Source organism: Engraulis encrasicolus, chromosome 7 (assembly GCF_034702125.1).
Source record: "Engraulis encrasicolus isolate BLACKSEA-1 chromosome 7, IST_EnEncr_1.0, whole genome shotgun sequence".
In the NCBI taxonomy this organism is placed as follows: domain Eukaryota; kingdom Metazoa; phylum Chordata; class Actinopteri; order Clupeiformes; family Engraulidae; genus Engraulis; species Engraulis encrasicolus.
In genome coordinates, this window is record NC_085863.1 from 21582550 (window position 1) to 21606913 (window position 24364).

At 42.4% G+C, this 24364-nt stretch overlaps 1 protein-coding gene across 1 annotated transcript; it reads left to right on the top strand.

The window, feature by feature from the left end:
- The first annotated feature begins 1172 nt into the window (after positions 1-1172).
- gpr83 (G protein-coupled receptor 83) lies at positions 1173-19826 on the top strand. Its single transcript, XM_063202152.1, has 5 exons — positions 1173-1493; positions 15166-15291; positions 16573-16709; positions 17404-17542; positions 19494-19826. Exons 1-5 carry the CDS (start codon positions 1173-1175, stop codon positions 19824-19826), a joined length of 1056 nt encoding a protein of 351 aa, XP_063058222.1.
- The last annotated feature ends 4538 nt before the right edge of the window (positions 19827-24364 follow it).

Genomic DNA, 24364 nt, shown 5'->3' on the forward strand with positions numbered 1-24364 from the left:
AAGCATGGCAGCATAACAATTTTAATAAGCTACACATTTGTGCTGTCTTCCAAACCAATTTCATTTCTGGACTGGAAATAGTGGTGCATTTGTGAGTAGGAGAATGAGAAGGGGGCTATCTATGTGTTTGGAGGGACAGGGTGAGAGAAAGGGAGAAGAGCTGTCACGCTATTGAATTTCATAATATACAAAATATAGTAAATAGCCTCACTTGTCTGCTGTGCATGGTTCTGTTACATGATTAATGTAGGCTATGTCATTCTGGTCTGGAAATTAATGTTTTTTTAAGCTTACAACAAGCAGGTAATTCATGTGGATGGAAGGAGATATGGCAGCTAAAATTGTTTTAAACATTGCACCAGTCTTACTTTACATTGCTTGTCAACCTAAGCAAGTATTATGATATCAGGTGGGTGTTAGTGAGTAGTGAGTAGGCTACTAACAGCTACTTTACTGGATTTCATTGCTTGGCATACTTGGCTAATGTTAGCATGCTAACTAGCGATTTCTATGATCAAAAACAAAGCTCTTTTTCTCTCTAATTCCAAATAGTAACCTCATAACTATTAGGCTTTCCATAATCACAAACGGTTGCTGATTAAATCACATAGTTCCAAAACACCCTCTGAAACTCCTGCATCATGCAATGAGTGGTTTAATGAGAACATAATAATCTCCATCCAGCAGAGCAGCACTACTGTTTGCGCTTGCCCCCTCTCTCTCGAGTGAGTCTCCAAATTCAAAATAGACCGCACGCTGTCACTCGTCCCGCCCCCTTTCTCAGAACTGTCTGTTTATTGGTTCACAGACTTCCCAGAGACAGTTGGAAGAGATATTACTATTGGCTGAGGGGCGCTTTGCCGTGAGGAGCGCTTTCGCCACTCTTTGTTGATTGCGACTTCATAAAAAAACTTAATATCGCAAAATTACGCATAGGAGAGCGCCATTTCGGCGCCCCTTCTTCACATGGCGCTCTAGGCGACCGCCTAGCCGGCCTATGCTAAAAACCGGCCCTGCGCACATTCATAAACCAATTCAGTTGAGATGATGCGCGCGCGCTAAGAGCAGAAGGAATCTATCCCCGGACCGGGGACTTGATTTCTCCGCTGCGAAGCATCTTAACGCCGTAGGCTAAAACAATCTCGTTGCATTTGTAAATTCCGTCGTTGACAATGGCACTTATAAATACTTCTCTGAGCTTTTTCTCACAATTCTTCGTGGTTATGAACCACTCCACTTTCTGGAATTTTTCTCTGGATGATGAAATGTACGACAGTGGAGGAAATGATTCAACGGAGTCCCAGAATCCCACCATGAAAGTTCTGCTAATCGTCGCGTATTCTGTGATCATCGTTATATCACTCTTTGGGAACAGTGTGGTGTGCCACGTTGTTGTTAAAAACAAACGAATGCACTCTGTAACCAGTTTCTTCATAATGAACTTGGCTATCGCAGACTTAATGATCACGCTTCTCAACACGCCCTTCACTCTGGTAAGTTGGCCACCTGTTGTGGACATTTTACGAATTCTGGCAAGGTCTTCTGTCGTATGAGGAAAGTTAAATCACTGTGATCATGATGTTGGTGACTGAGGTGGCGGAGATTTGGACAAGTAATAAGGTTAGTTGGTAGGTCAGAGTGACAGACTTGAAGCATCGAAGTTCACATTATAGGCTATGTTCGTCCAATAAGCAAACAAACAAACAAGGAAAAAAAATCTTATTTACGTGGACTTCAGTTTAGTACAGTGTCATACAGAATGATATTAGGATAATCTCCATCTGTAAAAACGTCTTATTGGAACTCTATTTTCAGAAATGCTGGCGACGGCTCGGAATAGGCTATTTAATGCAACCTATGCAAAAATAGTAGGGCTACTATATTCAGAATTGGCCACGAAGTCATGCCACATGAAATTCACTGTATTATGGCCATTTTAATACTTTTGTAGGCTATACATGACTGACATCTGAGCTCATGCTGACTTGATAATGGTATTGTGTTTAATCTTAATATGGGTTTTAATTTATTAAAAAACATGTTTTCCTTCTATAAGAGCAGTCACACCACAGGACACCATAAAATGAACCTAAGCATTGCGTGACAGAAACATTGCAATATGAAGACATATAATACCATAAACTTCCACAGCACTCTCCAACAACTGAGGTACTGACTGGTTTGAGCTGGTCTTTAACACCCTTGTAGTTGGCCTTGCAGCTGCCCATTCACAAACATTGACATACATGTCACCCCACAGGACGCAATTTTTGTTACAAAATTGAACTTGTAGTTAATATTACTGTCTTGAGTTTTTTTTTCCACATTCACATATCTTAATATAAAGTTGATATTTATGCAATCATGCCAAATGCTTCATACATTATTCAAAATGTTGTTGGGTAATTTATATATATATTATGTTCCAGGTTTCATTAATGTTACAGTCACACCGCAGGATATTTGACAGGCCTAAACCTTAACATAAATCTTATCAAAAATGCTTCTTCTCATCTAAGACTAATATGAAACACAATATACCGGTAACACATCTTATTTCATTGACATTTGTTTTTTAAAGGAAAAATAACAGTTTTATAGGTTTTTAACCAATGTTACGAAAAAACAAGGCGTCACGTCTCCCACCCATCTATATCCACCTGCTGTTAGCACCGCACGGCTGATGGCCCCACACGTTTCAACAAGCTTATTTTTTCTCCATTTTCAAATAAAACGTCATGTCAATCTTAATCTGAAACTAATGCTTGAGCTGGTCTAGCACCAGGGCAGACTTTTGACATGACGTGTGTGTGTATGTGCGTGTGTGTGTGTGTTGTGTGTGTACTCGTTAAAACAAAACTAAAAAGAAAAACCCTTCTTTGCATCTGCACTTGTTCTGTATTTTTCCTGTGCACTTTGTATTTACTAGTGATGTTGGCTATGATTATGTCCTCTTTTGAAAGTCTGGTTATAAAGCGTGTGCCAAATGCAAAGTAGCCTGATGTAATGTAATGTAATGTAATGTAATGAACGCAAAAGTCCTCCAATAACTCACTATTGTAGAACTAGAATTTTAGACGTTTTAAAACTAGTTTTAAGCACTTGCCAATACGAGCATTATAGAGACATTTTCTTGATCTGATATTGAGTCACTTGGTCTAAACAGTTTGAGAGATCCAAATGGATTTTCACTTCTACTTTTACTTGTTATACCACTGTTCCACTGAGATAACCAGCTATGTTAGACCAAGTGACTCATTATCAGACCAAGAAAATCTAGCTTGTATTGCTTATATCAAGTAGCCCCTTAATGCACGCCGTACCATACCGTACAACTAATTGATAGGTTAATTACCATATCACTACTCTACTAATCTATGACATAACACAGGGTCTTTAGTGATGTACTACGACTTGATTATTGCAATTCTGGTAACAACGAATGTGTAATGCTGTGTTTTAACAGGTTAACCCCTTAGCGCAGCACCAATGTTATAACCTTACTGTCACCAAAATTGTAATGTCTATGTCTAATCTGTGCTCTCGGCACTGTCACTAGCAATGTTGTTGTAGTTGAGTATTTTCAGCACATAGTGAATAGGCCCTCCGGCGACCCCATCTGCAGTAAGAGGCTACGATTGACTTGACTGACTAGGTGTTTTTACTTGAAAATAGACAAAAAATGAGCTTGTTGAAACGTGTGGGGTCATTAGTTGTGCCATGTTGATGTCCCTGACGTTGACAGCTGACATCGCTGTTGGACAACAGCTAGAATTTATTGTTCTTGTTAAGCACATAATTCTACATGTTTTCATGCATAGCTTTGATACCCGCAGTGAACTTTTGACCTATGCAGTAGGTGCTCATCCCCAGTTCAAATGCCCACAATGCCCATACTTTTACTGTCATATACCCCACACATACACATTCCATGTACTGCAACATGTATAACTTTAATATTGTACATGGAATATGTATATGTACATGTTTACACATAGGCAGTGCATAGAGTCACTCTATGCTACGGCATTATCAATATACAGTAGACTGCATGTAGAAGATGAATAGGTTGGAGTTCCACGTGCTATTACGACAGGCGTAACAGGTATCAGCAGCCTCATTGAACTTGTACCATATAACCAGATACGTATATCTAAATTGTGTGGTGAATAAAAGAAATTCTTTGATGATAATTACATTACATTACATTGCATTTGGCAGACACTTTATAACCAAAGCGACTTACAAACAAGGACATAATTATAGCCAACATCACTAGCAGATACAAAGTGCACAGATACAAAGTGCACAGGAAATATACAGAACAACAAGTGTAGATGCGAAGAAGAGTTAGTTAGGGTTTTTTTAAGTAGAGTACACACACACACACACACACACACATACATTCACACACACACACATCATGTCAAGAGTCTGGCCTGGGGCTAGGGCAGCTCAGACATTAGTGTAGACCAGACGTGTGCAAACTCAGGCCTGGGGGCCACATGCATCCCCTGAGCCATTTCATGTGGCCCCCAGAGCCTTTACAAGAAAGACAACTTTTAAATCCGAATTCAAACGGTTACTCTACGTTCTTAAAATGCAACCTATCACAGGAGTCTTGTGAATTTAAGATTAACCAAAGACATAGGCTTCATCTAATATCATTGCTGCCAAGTTACGTCATCGTACACTGTTTTATTATTGACACGGGCAAATTGTCTGTGGCATCCAGCCCTTCGGTCAATATTCTAAACCCAATGTGGCCCTCGAGCTGAAATAATTGCCCACCCCTGGTCTAGACAGATAATCAGACTAATGTATGGCCAGATTGACACTCTCAAAGTACCTGGGGGATCCCGCAAGCGTTTCAAGCAACGTAACCTGAAAGAGGAATCTTGTAACGCTTGTTTCCATATTTGGTTTTTCAAGTGGTTGAAATTTTATTCTACCATGGAATAAAGCCCAAACAAAGAAAAGAATTTCAAGTTTGTGGATCGCTCACTGAAAAACAAAACTGAAATTGACTTTGTCCTGCATCTTATCTCCTCAACTGATTGCAGCGCTGCATGCACATTGACAGTGTAGTTATTGGTCTATAATAATAATAATAATAATAATAATAATAATAATAATAATTGTATTTGTATAGCACTGTATCATACAAGGCATGTAACTCAAAGTGCTTAACAAATGGGAAAAATCATCATTGTTAGAGATGGATTTAAAAGGAGAGGCATAGAGGAGAGGCAGAAATAGCAGGAAGGCAGAGGAAGAAGAGATAGATAGAGATTGTAGAGTCATAAGGTCAACGTAGGTTAGGACCAGGATTCTTAGATGCGTAAGGTCCATAGTGGCTGGGCCTAGCATAAGTCATAGATAGTCACACAGAGATTGGGCACTCAGATGCGGCCCCTGGTGGCATCAGGGGTGAGGAAAAACTCCCTTTCGCTTGAATCATAGTTTGTAGGGGGGGAAAAAAGCTCAGTGAGGTCTGAGAAAAAAGAACCCTGTAGTCAGGAAGAAACCTCAGGCAGAGACCAGCGGCTGCCTAGGGGAGCGCCCTGCCAGGGCTATGTCTTGTCTTGTCAGGCAAGTCCAGACAGACAGTAGGCCAAGGTTAGACAGGTGTTAAAGGGGGAGTGACTTGTAAGGATGAAAAAGAAAAAAGGGTATGGAATCACTTGTCTGGATACTAGGGCTAGCTGCCTCTGCTAGAGGGTCAAAGACGTCCAAAATGAAATTGTCCTTCAGTGTAACGGATACCTTCTGCTGACTGTAACTGTAAAAAACAAGATTTTTAAATTGTTTCAAGTGAGGCGTTCATGAATTCACTGGAAAAAATAAATAAATAAAAAGACTTCTAACTGTCTCTGACTATACCTGTGTTAGTGAAGTGCATCCCACAGACCCAAGTAGCACTGTGTGGTACTACTACGACTGTCTGTGGCTTTTCCACAAATGCATGCATGTGTGAAACAGTGCCAAGTGTTGTGTGTGTGTGTGTACCCCCACTAACATGTTTGTGCGGCTGTTTATCTCTCTCGCTCTCTTTCACTGTCTAAGAGTGAGAAGGAAATTATCGTGTTACGGGTGAAAGAGGCGGAATGGAATAGTGGTTTTCATTCTGTGGTGCTGTGCGGGTTGTATGCAGCCAGACTTGTTTTTGGTCTATCACCAGGCCAGAGCTGAAGATAACCTTTTGGTGAAAGGTGACACCCTCAATCTCCAAAAAGAAGTGCAATTGCCAACAGCTTCTGATCACCAAGGGGAATGTGTGAACAGAGAAGGGAGGGTGGTCTGACTGTGATAAATGTATCACATCATGTTGGATGTTCTTCCCCTAAACTGCACTGTTGGTCTGTGGCAGAGAAGCAGTGTTTCTGATGTCATGGGAACATATTTTGTTCTATATAGGAAAGACTGGAAAGTGTGACATTTTAAAAACCTAACATAAACACAACCTAACTCACTGAAGCATATACCTATTTTTCTTCAGTAGCTAAAAAATAATACTCAGCAACTCCTCCATAGTGTAACTGCTGACTGCAACACTCCTTATCCTCTGGTGGAGTACAGCTAGTCACCCTACCAAGGTGAGCTGCTACAATGTCTATGAGTAGTATCATGATTCATGTCCCACTAAAAGTTTTTTTAAAATGCAGTTAAATTTAGCCCAGCACTATAGTTGGCCTTATTTTCTTAGTCTTGTTCCTGAATTTGCATCATGACCAATACAGCCTTTATCTTATTTGAACCCTTGGTGTATAATTCCCAAAAATAATAAGACACAAAGCAAGGAAAATGATTTGCACACAAAACACAAATATGGAACACTGAATCAACACAAGCTGGAAAAAAAGACACCAGGGGTGCATTTCTGGAAAGCGTAGTTGTTAGCAGTTAGCAAATTTGGTCGTCGTCAATGGGAAATTGCATTGCAACCAACAAAGTAGCTAACATAGTTAGCAACTACGCTTTCCAGAAATGCACCCCAGAGTTGGGATACAAAGGCTTCAAGGCTATCCCAGTTTGTATGTGGCTGAACAGGAAAGATCAGAGTATGGAGCAGAGCTGACTCAATGCAGTGCTATCCCCAGTGCCCCAAACCGGGCTTTCAGTGTCGTTTTTACCTACCCAGGTATTTTGATAAGATAAATATATTACCTTACCTATACGTTCACCAAAATGTCTTCGTTCACACCATCGTCAAAATCTGCATAAATATGCTGCTGAGTGCTGTCATAAATAGTAGAGATGCACCGGATCCTGATTTTTAGGATCCTGCCGGATACCGGATCCACTGCTTAAGATCCTGCCGGATCCGGAACCGGATACCGGATCCTACGAAAGGGTTAAAACACATAGTCTACTCGCACACGTGGGCCCTTTTTATTACGTTGGCTCAAACTATTTTTTAGACTCATTGACTTACTAACAAACTGCCTGCAACGGCCGCTTCCAAAGGGCTTTTACTCAATGCAGTGATTGGGGTTGTGAAAGACTGACTGAAAAGCCTAGGCTACGTAAAAACCAGAGATGCACCAGATCCTGATTTTTATGTAACTGCCGGATACCGGATCCGCTGCTGAAGATCCTGCCGGATCCGGATCCTGTGAAAAACCCTATTATCCTGCCTTTTCCGGATCCGGAACCGGTGCATCTCTAATAAATAGGCTACGTTTAGCCTGTACGTGGTAAGGAGAATGCCATTCAAGTCTCTGTATTCCTGTTTATTTGACCGGCGAGATCATTTAAATGTGTATTACAGTTTAAATGATTAGGCACAGGCGAATGGGCCAGCTCACACTCAAATGCAACACAATATGTGCCAGGCACATTTGAACTACCATATATGATGGGAAAGAGTGTATGTCAAATTTCACAATGAGTATTAAGAGTATGCACACACAATTTTAGTCAATTTTTCAAAATAAATATTGAGTTCAGCCCACAACTTTGTTCCATATTTTGATTTTGAGCCTCAGTTAATTTGAGTTTGACACACCTGCTCTAAATGTTGAATTAAAACTCCCTTTTTGCTGGACAGGAAATGGCAGAGTAGCCTATAGGGCAGGCAGAGTATAGAGCAGAGTACAGAATAATTTCTGCAGTGTCAATTCAACAGTCCAAGAGTACTCTGGGACCAAATGCAATCTAGGAGATGTTAAATCGACTCTCTTGAGTATTGATACACTACATTTTCTTTTTCCTTTTAAAAAACATTCTTTTGGGTGCTTTTTATGTTTTTATTTGACAGAACAGTCGAAGATGGTGACAGGAAGCGAATGGGACAGAGAGACAGGGGAGGATCGGGATATCACCGGGGTCCCGGTGGGTGGGCATGCAAGTCCAAATGTGGGGGGCTTAGCGCGCTGCGCCACAGTGCCCCCAACACTGCATTTTCACTGTGTAGCTGGGCAGAAAAAAACAGAGTAGAGCAAAGCAGAGCTGACTCAGTTCAGCGATAGTCCCAGTGCCCCCACGCTAGCCGGGGCACTATCCATTATCCTGCCTTCATAGCTGCTACACTAATCAGGCCAGTCAAGCAAAGCCACACAGTAGCTCGCAGAGTGCACACACATCACATGCCCACACGGACACACACGCATCACACACACACACACACACACACACACACACACACACACACACACACACACACACACACACACACACACACACACACACACACACACACGATAGCGCGCCCATACACACTAGCATGCATACACACACACACACACGCATCACATGCGCACACACATCACACACACACACACACACACACACACACACACACACACACACACACACACACACACACATGATAGCGCATCCACACACACAAGCATGCACACACACACAAGCACACGGACACACACAAACCAACTACAGTAGCCTACAGAAACACAGTCTCTCTCTCTCTCTCTCTCTCTCTCTCTCTCTCTCTCTCTCTCTCTCTCTCTCTCTCTAACACACACACACACACACACAACACAGACATGCATACGGATTCAGTGCTGGGATGCAGTTGCAGCAGGGGTTGCCTCTGCTGCTCCGGCCTACATCACAGGATCATGGCATTAGCTGTAGGCCTACACATCCCAGGTGAAAAAGTGGTTCAATTTAGTACAATAAAAGCATGACTGAAGTGTACTTAGCATGTTAAAAGTGCACTCGTGCTTTTTGTGCTAAGAAAAAGTATGTTTACAATATGCTTATTTAAATGCTCCTTAAAATTAGATGTAATTAAGTTGCTCTCAAAGAAAGTACACTTAGCGAACCATACTTCAAGTGGACTTAAAAGATGTTTGGCCAAAGTGTATTTAGAGGAATATACTAATAGTGTTCTAATAGTGAACTTACTAAAAGTGTATTTTTTAATAACATATTGCAATTGTACTTTTTTCAAGCACAATATGATTACACTTCACCCAAATGTCTTCGAAGTGTGATTTTCTATAGTGCGCTTTAAAGTAAATCGCTTTAACATATTGCAAGTACACTTTTTCTAAGTGCACCATGATTGTCCTTCCTTCCTTAGCCTTATTCCTCTTCGCTCCGAGTGGAGCATAGGGCTTCTACTAACTGCCTCCAGACAACACGATCTTGGCTTTTCCTCTTGGCTTCATTCCAGGTGATGTTTATTTTCTGGAGTTCATCTCTGGTGGTTCTTCGCCATGAGTCTTTGGGCCTTCCTCTGCGTCTTGTACCTTGAGGGTTCCAGTCGAGCGCATGTCTTGTGGTGTTTGACTCTGGCTTTCTTAGGGTGTGTCCAATCCATTTCCATTTCCTTCTTTTGATGGTTACTTCCAGTTCTTCATGTTCAGTACGTCTCCAGAGCTCGTTGTTGGTTATTTTGTTTGGCCACCAGATGCCACATAGATGTCTTAGCTTCTTGTTGATGAATGGTTGTAGTTTAGCCAATATACCCTTGTTTATTTTCCATGTTTCGCAGCCATACAAAAGAACGGTTTTGACGCTGGAATTAAAAATCCTTAGCTTGGTCTTTAAAGAAATGGCTCTACTTCTCCAAACTTTGCTTAGGGTGGAAAACATTTGTTGCGCGCTTCTCTTTCGGGCCATCACATCTTCCTCTGTTACTCCAGATTCTGTAACTATGCTGCCAAGGTAGCGGAACTGGTCTACTCTCTCAATGGTCTCTTCTCCACATTTGAGTTCGTTGGTATTTGCAGGGGTCTTAACTCTCATTTCCTTTGTTTTGTCCACATTTATATTGAGGCCTACTCTCTCTGCGTTTCTCTTCAAGGTGTCTACTTTCTGTCTCATATGCATTATTTTGTGGCTTAGCAAGCACAGGTCGTCTGCAAATTCTATGTCCTCTAACTGTCTGGTTAGTGTCCACTGGATTCCTGTCTTCTCTCTTCCATAAGATTCACGTGCTACCCAGTCCAACAGGACAAGAAACAGTAGGGGCTTATCAGGCAGCCTTGTTTTTACTCCTGTTCTTATTTCAAAGCCTTGTGTTGTTGTTCCATCATGTATGACACTGGCTTGAAAACCATCATACATCACTTTGATCATCCTGACCATTTTGCCTGGCACGCCATAATGTCTCAGGAGATGCCAGAGTGTGGCCTGGTCCACTGAATCAAAGGCTTTTTCAAAGTCCACAAATGTCATGTAGAGTCCTGAATTCCACTCAAGAGACTGTTCAATTATTATTCTCAGTGTTGCTATTTGGTCACAGCATGATCTTTCAGCTCGGAAGCCGGCTTGCTCGTCTCTTAACTTAAGGTCTAGCTTTGGTTTCAGTCTTTCTAGTTTTACTCTTGTCATGACTTTGTTTGCGATAACTAGTAGCATAATTCCTCTCCAGTTCTTGCAGTGGCTGAGGTCTCCTTTTTTTGGGAGTTTTGCTAGCAGTCCTTTGTTCCACTCTTTGGGAATTGTTTCGGTGTCCCAAATTTTGAGTAGAAGGGAGTGGAGAGCATTTACTGTCACTTCTCCTCCAGCTTTCAGCGCTTCAGGTGGTATGTTGTCTGCTCCAGCAGCTTTTCCATTTTTGAGCTTCCTCAATGCATCACGAATTTCGTTCTTTGTGATGGGTCCTGTCGATATGTCAAGGTCTGTTGCAGCTGGTAATAGCTCTGGGGTGTCTTCAGGAAAGGGTCTGTTGAGAATTTCTTGAAAATGTTCTCTCCATCAATTTAGCTGTTCCTCTGCTTTGCTTATGAGTTTGCCATCTTTGTCTCTAAGGGGCTTCTTCTTTTGGAGGTTTTTCTTTCCACTCATGCATCTTGTTATGTCATATAGTTTGCCCAGGTCTCTTCTTGCAGCTGCTGCTTCAAGCTCACTTGCCATTTCCTCCATTTGGTCTCTCTTGTCCTTCCTGCAGCTCTTCTTGATCTCTCTGTCCTTCTTGTTGTACTTTCCCATTTCCAGCAGTTTCTGTTGTCTTGTTCTGGCTGTGCTGATTTTGTTTTTTATTGATCGTCTTTCTTCCACCAGACTCCATGTGTGGTCTGACATCCATGGTCTCCTCACTGTTTCTCGTTTTCCCAGGATTTCGTCGCATGTTGACAGGAACATGTCTTTGATGTTTGTCCATTCCTTTTCCACATCTTCCTCTCCTTCAGTGTCTGATCCGTTGTACAGGACATCATATTTGTTTGCCAGTACAAGTTGGAACTGCTTCATTGTGTCTTTGTTTCTCAGCCTGTCAGTATTTGAATCTATCTTTCCTAGGTTTTTGCTGTACTGCTAGTTTGATTTTCACCTTTGAAAGTACCAGATGGTGGTCTGATCCTATATCCGCACTCCTCATGGCTCTAGTGTCTTGAAGGTTCCTTTTCCATCTCCTACTGATCATGATGTGGTCTATCTGGTTCTCCGTTTTACCATCTGGGGATCTCCATGTTGTTTTATGTATGTTTCTGTGTGGGAAGAGAGTTCCTCCGATGACAAGTCCATTTGTTGCACAGAAATCTACAAGCATTTCTCCATTTTCGTTTTGCTCTCCAATTCCTTCGTTTCCCATCACGTTGCTGTTTGTTGACTTTCCCCCCACTTTGGCATTGAGGTCACCCATTATCATGATGATGTCTCTTCTGCTGGCGTTGTTCACAGCTTGTTGTAGTGCATCATAGAAATCTTCTTTAGCTTCCGGGTTGGCCTGTTCAGTTATTGCATAGACTTGGATGATAGTGAGGTTTTGGCACCTTGAATGGAATCTGGCAACTAGTATCCGTTCAGATACAGGTTCCCATTCCATTAAACATCTAAAAGCTCTATTTGAAAGAATGAGGCCAACCCCCTTTTCATGAGGGGCATCTTCTTCTAGGTTTCCTGAGAATAGTATGGTTTCTCCATTTTGTGTTTTTACTTCTCCTGATCCGTTCCATCTTGTTTCACTCACTCCAAGGATGTCAAGCTTCAGTCGGTCCATTTCTCTCGCTACCTGTGCAAGTTTCCCTGTTTGGTATAAGGTTCTTACATTCCATGTTGCAATTTTTGTGAAGTGTTTCCGATTCAACAACATCTGTCTTGTTTTGGACTTCATAAATTGAATCTTCCCTCTTCCATCATATTTGATTAGAGTCCCACCTTCCATTCCAAGTGGAACGCCCGGTGTGTCTGTGGCTTTAGTATTAGTTTCTGTAACAGTGCTTTTTTTCTAGGGATGGGTTGTTGGCCCTTCGCCCAACCCCCAACTTGGAGGGCCAGGGATTTGTTTACACATGCCTTGTGCTAGGAGAGTGTCTTCCCAGACGTCAGCAGTCTCTCCAACTGCTCGCAGTGACCTCTAACTGGTCTATTTGCTGCTTGCCGTTGACCACATTGAGTTTGGTCTTCCGCCTACCAGCTTGGAAACCTCACCGTTAGTCCTTGGTGGATTTGTCCGCTGAGGGGACCATCCGAACACCCTGCTGCCGGTGTCTTCGCCTTAACTCCGTTGGCCTACCACTTTTCAGGGTTCCTGTGAAACCTTCTTGGCTACCGTGGCGGTTCCGGGGTTTAGGGGGCCCCACCATACATCGCTCTCACAGGCAGTCCCCTACTTTGGCGTTTCCCAGGGTGCACCAGCGGGGAGGTGGAGTAGGACTTTGCAACCCCCATGATAGTACTTCACCCAAATATCTTCAAAGTGTGCTTACACAAAGTATATTTACCCATCATGCACCATCATACATGTCCCATCATGCAATGCACTTCTTGGAGCTAAATTTCTCAAACAGAAAGCCATTTATCCTGAAAGAATATTTTTGGTTTGCATGAAAATATTACTCATTGTTATTTTCTATGTTTATTGTAGGAGTTTTAAAATTTTTAAAGTGGTACACAAAAAATGACCACGTTCCCACCGTCATTATGATGGTCACGTATATGTTCTGGTATATATAGGCTCACACTTCCCATGACATCATGGTGAGAGGTAAGTTGAAACTAGTTGTTCAAACAAAGATTAAAGTATCAACAATAGTGCTCAATTCAAGTGATCAACTGCAGGAAGATGGAATAAAATTGAAGTGAAATGTGTATCTGAAATCTCTGTAACATTGAATTGAATGAAAATATCAGTCGTGCTAAGCATGCAGACTGTATCACTACTGTGACATGTGGCTGTGTGTAATGTACAAGCTCTGAGGACCAGCATGGATTGTAGTATTACATTTATATTATTTCATGTACTTGGGAGTGTACTGTAAATATACTTCAAGCATACCTGTTATATATTTACAATACTTAATATGATATACTTTTTACATACTTAAAATGTTCCAATGTAGTCCAAAGAAGCATGAAGTTAATATACTTTTATTGAACTTCTAGTAACAATAAAATGTTATATAAGTGTACTCAAGCACACTATTAATGCCATACGAATGCATGAAAAGCGTGTTTGGAGCATACTTTCAAAAGTATGCTTGTAGTGCACTTAAAGTTGTCCAAAAGCGGTGCCAATTTAGCATCCTCAGTGTGCTGCAAGTGTGCTGAAGTACTGCTTTAGTAGTGCTTCAGCGCACTAATAGTGCAATGAAGCGCACTTTAAATCGCCGAAAATAGTACACTTTGTACTAAGTACGGTCAAAAAAAGTACACTTTAAGTATATGGGTTTTTCACCTGGGATGGCGTGGCGTGCCGCTTCAGACCAAATCAATTTATAGAAAGGAAAGTGTGTGTCCTACGGTTGGATAATCCCATGAGTCAGCACGGCAGCAACGCTCCTACTGCTTGGTTGTCACGTCTCGTCGTTGCCATTGAGATGGCTTATGGTTATGTGCTATAGCAATGTTGACAGCACCGTTCCTATTGCTTAGTTGCCATGTGCTGTTTCCATAGAGATAACTTATGGTTATGTACTATAGCAATGCTGACTGGGAAGAAGACCAGGGCTACAAAATGGAGATTTGTTTTAGAGTAGAGTATCGTTTATTGATCCCAGGGGGAAATTTGTTGTTTCACACTGTCCCTAAGAATAAAAAAAAAACATCCTGTTTATGTTTCATTGTTGCACATGTTTCACGTGTTACACGTTAATATGGTCACTTATTGAGGAGTCATTGATTGTGTAACTCTGCGTGTCATGTGTCATCAATGCTCTATGCCTGTCATCCTGTCGGAAGCACAACGTGAATGCATTACGTAAATAGCAGCGATTATTCAGGAACATTTTTTTTTTACTGAATTCTAGGAAGACCTTTCGCATGTGAGACATGTGAGTATGAGTTTATATCAGGAATAGATTCTGTACTGACTTCACTCTATGATGTGCCAAGCTGATGAGTAAATTTAGATTTAGATTAGAGTCATTTACCCCAGTCACCCGACCTCTTTTAGAGTGTGGTTTTNTCCACACATAAGATTTATATACACATGCAAGTTCTTGTGCGTCCCTAGCATCTCTATAAGAGGGTATGTCCGTCTGTCTGTCTGTCTGTCTGTCTGTCCGTTTGAAATGCATTCTTTAAATTGTAATTCCCTCCTGTGTCCACAAGGCGGCAGAGTTAGGGACCCTCGTCATAAATGGACGCATCTTTGTCCGCCTGTCGGACTTGTTTTTATGGGAATGACTTATTTTACTGTTTGTTGTGCTGTTTTTATTGTGATATGGGTCTGGACTAAAAAAATGAATTGGATTGAAATGAACTGAATTGATCGCAGAAAGAGACTGAGGCCTGTTCTGTCTGTCACGGCAGGTGCGGTTTGTCCACAGCACCTGGGTTTTCGGCAAGGCGATGTGTCACGTCAGCCGCTTCGCACAGTACTGTTCCGTGCACGTGTCGGCACTCACACTGGTGGCCATTGCCATTGATCGACGGCAGGTAAGAATTTGCCTCTACTCTCAAATCTCGTACCGAGATGTTGTTGGTCCGATCAAGAAGATAGCAAATAATGTTTCCCAAACGGCCTGATTACCCTCGGTTGGCTACTGGTATAGGCCAGAAAAAGCTGTGTAGAAGTTTAGACCAAACATTTTCTTTGTCCCAATAGTACGTCTCCGCTTAAACCATGTCACTACCTGGAACACACCTCTACCCATGGCCGTTGGAGCTGCTCAAAGTTGATTGCATCCCGACAAAGTTGCATGCATCCGATTTCTCCGGAGCTCAGAAACGATATTTGTATTGCTCCTGGCCTGACTTGAAGCAACGCCGAACATGTTGCGTCACTAGGAGGGCGTAGCCTGTAAAGAGGGGTGGGCACGGTGACAGCAGAGATCTCAGTCTATTTAAGACACAGATCACAGGTATTGCAATCACAGGGATGCCTTTTATACCCCCTGTATTGCAGAGGGTGGTTACACTATATTTCTTTGTGGACCTTTTTGTATGGCAGTATACGGTAGTTGCACAGCACAGTGCAAATAGCTCTGTGCACGTGGCTGCAATCATTCGGGTGGCCACGGAAGACATCACTGACTTCCCGAAGGCTGGAGAGATAGACAAACTACTGTTATGGTCCCCAGGGGAAAATTTGTTCTCACCACCATCACAAACTTGTCACAGGTAACATAAAGCGAACCTAAAAGACATCAACACATCAAACACCATTGAAGGCGTTTGTCTAGAGACACTTGCGTAATGCTATGACATCAGGACGAGGCCCATTAAACCATGGAAACCCAACACCAGATGCATGACTAACCGCAATCACCCATTTCTGTTGTGCTTTGATCACAGCAAAATATCCGCTAATAAACATCCTTACAACTCCTCAGTGATCAGGTTGAACACCATAATCTTGAACACAATAATATTACCTAACCACAGATGTGTATAAAGGATGTGTGAGAGGGGGGGCATGTGTATGTAGAGAGAGAGAGAGAGAGAGAGAGAGAGAGAGAGAGAGAAAGAGAAAGAGAAAGAGAAAGAGAAAGAGAGAGAGAGAAAGAGAAAGAGAGAGAATGAATATGTTTATGTCCAGTTCATAATGCACCCTATGAAGCCAGATGTACGTCTTTGTGTGTGTGTGTGTGTGTGTGTGTGTGTGTGTGTGTGTGTGTGTGTGTGTGTGTGTGTGTGTGTATGTGTGTGTGTGTGTGTGTGTGCGCGTGCGCATGCGTGTGTGTGTGTGTGTGTGTGTGGGTGTGGGTGTGTGTCCAGCTCATCATGCATCCTATGAAGCAGCGGATGTCCCGTGAGCGTGGCCTGGTGTGGATTGCTGTAATATGGGCCATGGCTTCTTGCTTCTCACTCCCGCATGCAATTTATCAGCAACTCTTGCGTTTCGACTATGGGGGGTAAGATTATATCTTTTTTTTCATTTCCCAAACTAATCCTCATGACACGCTAAGCCGATCATTCTGTTTACTTTTTTCATCATCTCTGTCAGTGTGCTTTCCTCATGGGCAGTTTTTCGGTGTTACTTGCCAAACGTTATCACACCTCAGGGTGGAATTAGCTGGGAATTAGTCCAACAGTCAACATTGATGTTATTCCGAAAGGGCTGGCAACATGAGTACACATACTAAATATTCTGCTTTACTTCACCCTCTGCTTGTTTTAAAGATCTTTTAAAAACTTTTGGCATGCCTTGTTCTCCTAGTTATATTTTGCTGCGTCTCTGTTGTGGAAGGAGCGTGTTTTATGGTAAATTGGTGTTGCACTTAGGCTGCATAGGCTATTTACTGTTAAGTTCTGTCAATTAATACATCCACATTTTTTTCTCGCTTTGTTTCTCTCTCTCTCTCTCTCTCTCTCTTCCCCACCCCTCTCCTCTCTCTCTGTTATGCCTGCTATTGAGAGGCTGAAAATCAATATGGATTTTTTTTTGTAGAAATACAGCAGATCTGTCAAGTGCTACTAATATGTGCTTATGGAACACATGTTCTCCCCCTCCTCTCTCTCTCTCTCTCTCTCTCTCTCTCTCTCTCTCTCTCTCTCTCTCTCTCTCTCTCTCTCTCTCTCTCTCTGCCCTGCCTCTCCCCTCTCCAGTGAGCGTGTGGTTTGCTTCCCGTGTTTCCCGGCGCCCTCGGAGCTCTTCTGGAAGTACCTTGACCTGGCGACCTTCATGTTGCTCTACGTACTGCCCCTCTCCATCATCCTGTTGGCCTACGTCTCCGTGGCCAAGAAGGTTTGTTTGCTCCGAAGAACATGAAAGCCCTTGTGCACAAACCTTCAGTGATACAGGTGGAGGTTTAAGGCAGGAAAACAAGGCTGAAAGTTCAGTTACTGTAACATCGCACACTGGATACTGTTCTGTAGTGGTGTCAACAACAATCGATTCGACAATGCAATGCAATGCAATTGGGCAGTCATGGGTGAGCGGTTAGGGCGTCAGACTTGCATCCCAGAGGTTGCCGGTTCGACTCCCGACCCGCCAGGTTGGTTGGGGGAGTAATCAACCAGTGCTGTCCCCCATCCTCCTCCATGACTGGGGTAACCCTGAGCATGGTACCGTCCCACCGCACTGCTCCCCATGGGGCGCCACTGAGGGCTGCCCCCTTGCACGGGTGAGGCATAAATGCAATTTGGTTGTGTGCAGTGTGCAGTGTTCACTTGTGTGCTGTGTCACAATGACAATGGGAGTTGGAGTTTCCCAATGGGCTTTCACTTTCACTTCACAATGCGGGGCATGGACAATTCAATAAGTTCCATATCGATGCAGCAAATTTTCAAAGTTTGAATTACTTCCGTGGATATTTCAGGAGCAAATGAATGTTAAATTAAATAAAAGCACTTCAAAGCATTGACAAATGCAAGACTGATACAGCAAACAGCCAATAAAATGTTGCTCAGTATCTGAGTACTTGTATTGCCTCATCATGACTGATGAAACATTTGCTTTGCTTTCAGTAGAAATGTAATGCATTGCAATGCATTGTAGAATTGAATCAAATCGAATCGAATCGCTACCTCCCGAATCGTAATCGAATCAAATCGTGAGGGCAGTGCCAATGCACACCAAAACTGTTCTGTACTGTTTTTTTAAGTTAGTACCGGAAAAATCGAAGATGCACTGGGTGAAACGCGTTGTTCACTCCAAAAAAATTAAAAAGAACCAGTAATCAGTGTGCAGTGTTGTCTGAACTTTCAACATTGATCAAGGTTTGTTTGCTTGTTAGTTTGCTCATTAGCCTGGCTCACGCGACTGCAAGTCTCTTCGAGACTAAAGTCTGGCCAGGTGAACCATCGACAACTACTACTGTACTTATGTATTAGATTCATTATTTCTAACTGTTTAACTTAAACACTTAAGATTTTCGTTTGCCTTAAGATATGTAAAAGTTTTTATCTTTTACCAAAAGATAAATACTTTTACATGTCTTAAGGCAAAAGAAAATCTAAAGTGTTTACATAAGTACTACTCCACTTGCTTATATGGAATTGACTCGAAGGTTGCCAAGAAGGTTTGTTGTTGTGTGTGGAAGTAGGATGTTTTTTATGGTATTTAGACAATATAATTATTATAACAATTCTGTAACTGAATACATCAAAAATGCATTTCTCGCCCACTTTCTTTTTCTGCCTGTCTGTCTTTGGCTGCTGTTGTAATGTGTTCTTTCTACCTCCTTACCTTTCTATTAATCTCATTTTCTCTTTTCCCCAATCACTCTATATCTCACAGCCCTCTATCTGTCAGTCTCTGTCTCAGCCCCTCTCTGTCCTTAACCCTCTTTCTCTCTCTTGCTATTTCAATTCCATTCAGTTTAAAAGTTCTTTATTGGCATGGCAAATTGTCTTATATTACGTTTGAATTGCCAAGGCATAGTGCAAGTACAGAACATGCAGTAACAATAACACAGAATGTGTCTCCCTGCTTCCGCCGATTATGTTTGGCTGCACAACACCATTGGCCACGTGACCCCCTCTTTCTCCTCTCACTGTTTCAATTCAATTCAAAAGTGCTTTGTTGGCATGGCAAATTCTCTTATATTACGTTTGTATTGCCAAGGCATAGTGCAAATACAGAACATGCAGTAACAATAACACAATACAAATAAAAGTGTGTGTGTGTGTGTGTGTGTGTGTGTGTGTGTGTCTGTGTGTCCGTCCCACTCTCTCTCCCTGCTCCCGGCGATTAGGTGTGGCTGCACAACACCATCGGCGACGTGACCCTGGCCCAGTCGGCCGCTCACCGGCGCCGCAAGCGCATGACCATCAAGATGCTGGTGCTGGTGGTGGCCGTGTTTGCCGTCTGCTGGTTCCCGCTCAACTGCTACGTGGTGCTGCTCTCCAGCAAGGTCATCCCCGCCCACAACGGGGTCTACTTCACCTTCCACTGGTTCGCCACCAGCAGCACCTGCTACAACCCCTTCATCTACTGCTGGCTCAACCACAGCTTCCGCACCGAGCTCAAGGCCCTGCACTTCAAGTGGAGGTCGAGGGCTGCCACCCATCCCAGCCAAGAGACGTGAAGCAGGGGCGGGTGGGATGGTATGGGTGGGGGGGGGTTAGTGGGGATTCCACACGCCCCAGTCAAGAGGGCTGAACTGGGACCATCTGGGAGCGGGACTGTCAGGACCAGAATGAATGTCCCAATGTCTCTCTATCCCTCTGACCCATCTCTCTGTCTCTGTCTCTCTGTCTCTGTCTCTCTCTCTCTCTCTCTCTCTCTCTCTCTCTCTCTCTCTCTCTCATACACACACTCTCTGTCCCCATCCAAAATTGGCAGACACCATCAGCTATATATAGGTATATAGGCTCTTAATCATTTTGTTTCACACCGTTCAGTATAGAGCATGATTACTGCCATTTTGAACATCAAATCAATTGATGCTGATTAGGATTGGGCTTGCAATTTGCAGGGACCCAGTGACCCAGTTTTCAAATTCACATGTTCCAGTTTGATTGGGTTCATGACAAAATCCTACCCCCCTGCCCATGGTGTGTACATGTGTGAAACATACTGTAACAGAGCAATGGGAACGTTCTTTTCGTGTCACCGTCTTTGAGGCAGGCACCACTGACACTGCATAGAGGGCACAGTGTGTGCAGAGTGTGCAGTGAGTGCAAAGGGGACAGCGTGTGTTCTGAAGTGAGAGTGAAAATTCGTCTCTACAGTACGGGAGACTTGAAACAGTGCCTCTCCTTGCCAATTCTTGCCGCGTCTACACTACTGTATGTCATGCAAATGGTAGTTTTCAAACAAGCCCAATATTTTTTTTTCAGGCTGACCCTTTATTTTAGAGAGCTGTTAACATTGTTTAAATGACCAATGAGCAGTATTAGTTGATTTGATTGGCAGTTAGAATTCTTTTAGAATTCATTTCATTGACAGTCAAATGCAACCGTTGTCCTATCAGCAGTCGTTCTCAGCATTGCTAAGGTACGAATCCGGACATTTAGGTTGGAAGAATCCTCGCAGATCAATTGTGGATGCTTCAAAACCATGAATGGAATATAGGAGAAGCACACCGTCGATGTATATACATCAGTGACAGGCATCTGTCATGTCACCTTGACATGAGATGATACACTGACTTGAGACGTGTAAGGATGGCGCCTTTTATTGAGGCACTCAATGTGGACCAGACTGGATGTCACAATGTGCTTATATGCAATGCAGCAGAGCATTGGGGACATTTTGATGTATTTCTGTCACCATCTTTGAGGCCTGCACTTTTGACATATCCAATAGCACGGTAGTGTCACAGACGGGTAAGGCTGGACCCTTTTATTGAGACATTGTCGCTGCCATTCTGCTGAACTGCTGTCATCATCAGAGCAGTGATGGGTCATTGAACATCATTTTTACGGACTGAACCCCATCTCGTTACACCTGGCCTTGTAGCACATAACGTCCTGCGCTGACGATGGCCAACTTCTGAAGCCAATAGATGTCCAGAGTCGTTCATGTTTAACATTGGATGCATTGTTGTTATTACAGTTTGTGGGAACATGCACTACGTTGTAGCCTATACTGAATCATCACTTTAACCTTATAAACATGTACCTCAATTAAAGCACACGATTGTATGAATGATCCATTAGTGAAATGGCTATTTAGGGTGTCCTATGAAGTCGTCGACGTCACGACACAGAGAGAGTATGCGTCACCTTGGATCCCAGATGCAGCCTTGAATCCCAGCCGCTATGCAGTGGCTCAAGCAGTCAGTGTCACGGTCAGCTATCAGTGTCTCCACAATAATCAATTTAAGGAGCTGTTTCCACGTAGCAGGATATTTTTAAATGCAGATATTTGTTTTATCCTGGTTATATTGGTTTTGGCCTTTCGTTTCCACGTAGCAGATTTTTTAAAATCCAGATATAAAAAAGCAGGCTTTAAAAATATCCCATTTAGGGGGCTAAAACGGATTTGTTACAATGGAGTATTTATTTTTATCCACATGTTGCATTTACATCTAAACAGGAGAAAAAAATAGCAGGCTACAAAAACTACCTAACATGATTTTGCAGCATTCAAAGATGTTAAATAGCATGACTGAAACATTCTGTCTGTTAAGGGACATGTAGTCTACGGTACATCTGCAATGCTTGGATCAACAAAGTCCTATTTCATGTTTGTGCTCCAGTTATTGGTACAGTGTTGTGCTAAGATTTGTTACATTTGAAAGTGAAACCAGTGTGTCATCTACTTTGATTATTGTCAAAATAATGTGTTTGTGCAAAATGAATGTAAAAGAAAGCTAATTGCAAAGCGTTTTTGCTCCGTTATTGTATGTATTTCATTATTTATTTTAAAATGGCCTGCAGTGTAGGTGTTTTTTCCTTGTCCATTGTAAATGACACTGACAGCGGTATGGAGATGATTTATTTATTGTCGCTGTTGATCATACACAGGCATTCAAAGTATACAGCTGTATTTGAATATATGGATTTAGTGCTTACCTTGTGCATTATCTGCAAATTGGAGAGCACAGGTGCAAACAGGTTATTGCCACAAATTGATTGCTAAAGATCTTCACCTATGCTATAGGTGGATATGAAATGAAGGCCACTATATTTGGAATAAGTGCTTATTCACTTTTAGCATTATGTGAAATTGAGGTTATGCGCAGAATGCATTGAGATGAGAAATGACAAAAAAAAAACTGAGTGGAAAAGCAATGCGACCAGTTTTAGTTAAACTTCTGGGCTATATTTTTACTGCACAGTAGTGCGGATTATGGATGCACCTCTTTGTACCGAGAGCTTTTTATTCTGTATATTCATATGTCTATTTGGTATACATATTTACTGTGAATGAAGACAATAAAGAAGAAGCTTTGACCATAGGTTCGTCTGTTTTACATACTGTCAATCAGGGATGGTCAACTTTCAAGAGGGTCAAGATTTTTCATTGCCACCATCAGAGGGTCACATGACCATGCCCTTCAACTACGGGAGAAGCTACAAAATGATAAATAACATTGTTTTGTATATTTATACCAGAATGCTTATTAAACCATGGCATTTTAATATGATGTCTTTGATAAGCAACCTAAGTAGGACTTTTACTCTGTCAGTCCTGTCTTTCCACCTCCGATGGCAACTCTCAGCTAGGAAAAGTACCATCTTGTGTGCCAACAGATACTACACGATGACACTCCAGACAAACAGACTCTTACCCACACAAATGGCCAATGTCACATTTATTCCTGTATTCCTGTCACAAAGTGTGAACACACTTATACATAAATCAGGGGTGGGATTTTTTTCCCCCACCAGTTACTGTGACAGGTAGATTTTAAAATCTACCAGTCTATTTCAACCACTCAAAGTGACTGGTGGGTTGAAAATTTTACCCGTCAGCCCTGAAATTTAACCGTCCCTGGCGGATGGACGGGTACTTATTTCCAACCCTGATATAAATATAGATAGGCCTACTATTAAGGTCTGTTCATTGAGAGTAAATAGAATGGAGGCCAAAATTCTATTTCATTGTTGAAGCCAAGTTGGAGCCAAGGTTGGACCCAAAAAGACCAAAAAATGGCCAAATCCCATTCATTCCTATGAGAGACATAAAACCCTGTATCTCCCTTAAATGCCACTCCAGGGGGATCATTTTTCGCTCAACTAGTAGGTCCCCTTGCTCTCCAACTTACCAGGGTGGTGATTTTTTGTGGTGATGTTTTATTTTAGAGAGATATTAAAAGTTAAATTGACCAATGAGCATCAGAACATGGTTTGATTGACCGTTAGAAGTCTTGTTGTTGTCCAATCAGCACCTGCGTTTGGCGTTGCTAAGGTGGAATGTAAGTTGGAATGTTCCCAAATCTGGCTTCAAAGCGTTGAATGGCAAATAGCGTTGATTTGGCGTCCATTCTATTTACTGTCAATGGGTCTTTTGGATCGGCAAATGATCCGGACCGGATTAGAACCTGGGTTGCCAGCGTAGTAACTCAGTGCCCTATTGTTAGGCCGGGCCACAAACAGTAAGGCCACAAAGTGTAAACACACTTGACGTAATTGTGGCAGAATACATTCCACCCCGTCCCTATAATTGATTGCAATCCGTCTTGAAGCACGCACACACGTACACACCGCCCAGTGCACATAATTAGCCAACATAATTGATGCATCATGATCATTACTGTACGCTGAGATCTGGAGCACCTGCGGCCTGCTGATTGAGGCAAGGGGCCGCGCTGCACGGACACCTGCTTTCTAGATGCCTCCGCTCAGTGGGTTGCTGGGTTCATTGTAAATTATTGCCAACTATTGGTCACTTGACAGTTACTGGGACTATTGTATTTTATTGTCAACTATGGGGCAATTGTCACTGTTATATGTTCCTTTGAATACATATGTACTGTAAAGAAAGAGGAGGAACAAGCAGGAGAGAAAGCGTGACAGACAGCAGAGGTTTTGAGAGAAATTACCTCAAACTAACACGGGCCCCCTACCTGGCTAACTGGGTAACTCCCTGAGCTACACTGGGACACAGAGATGGCTCAATCAACTGCACCACGTGCCACTCCACGAATTAATATATTTGCTTACAGTACACGTC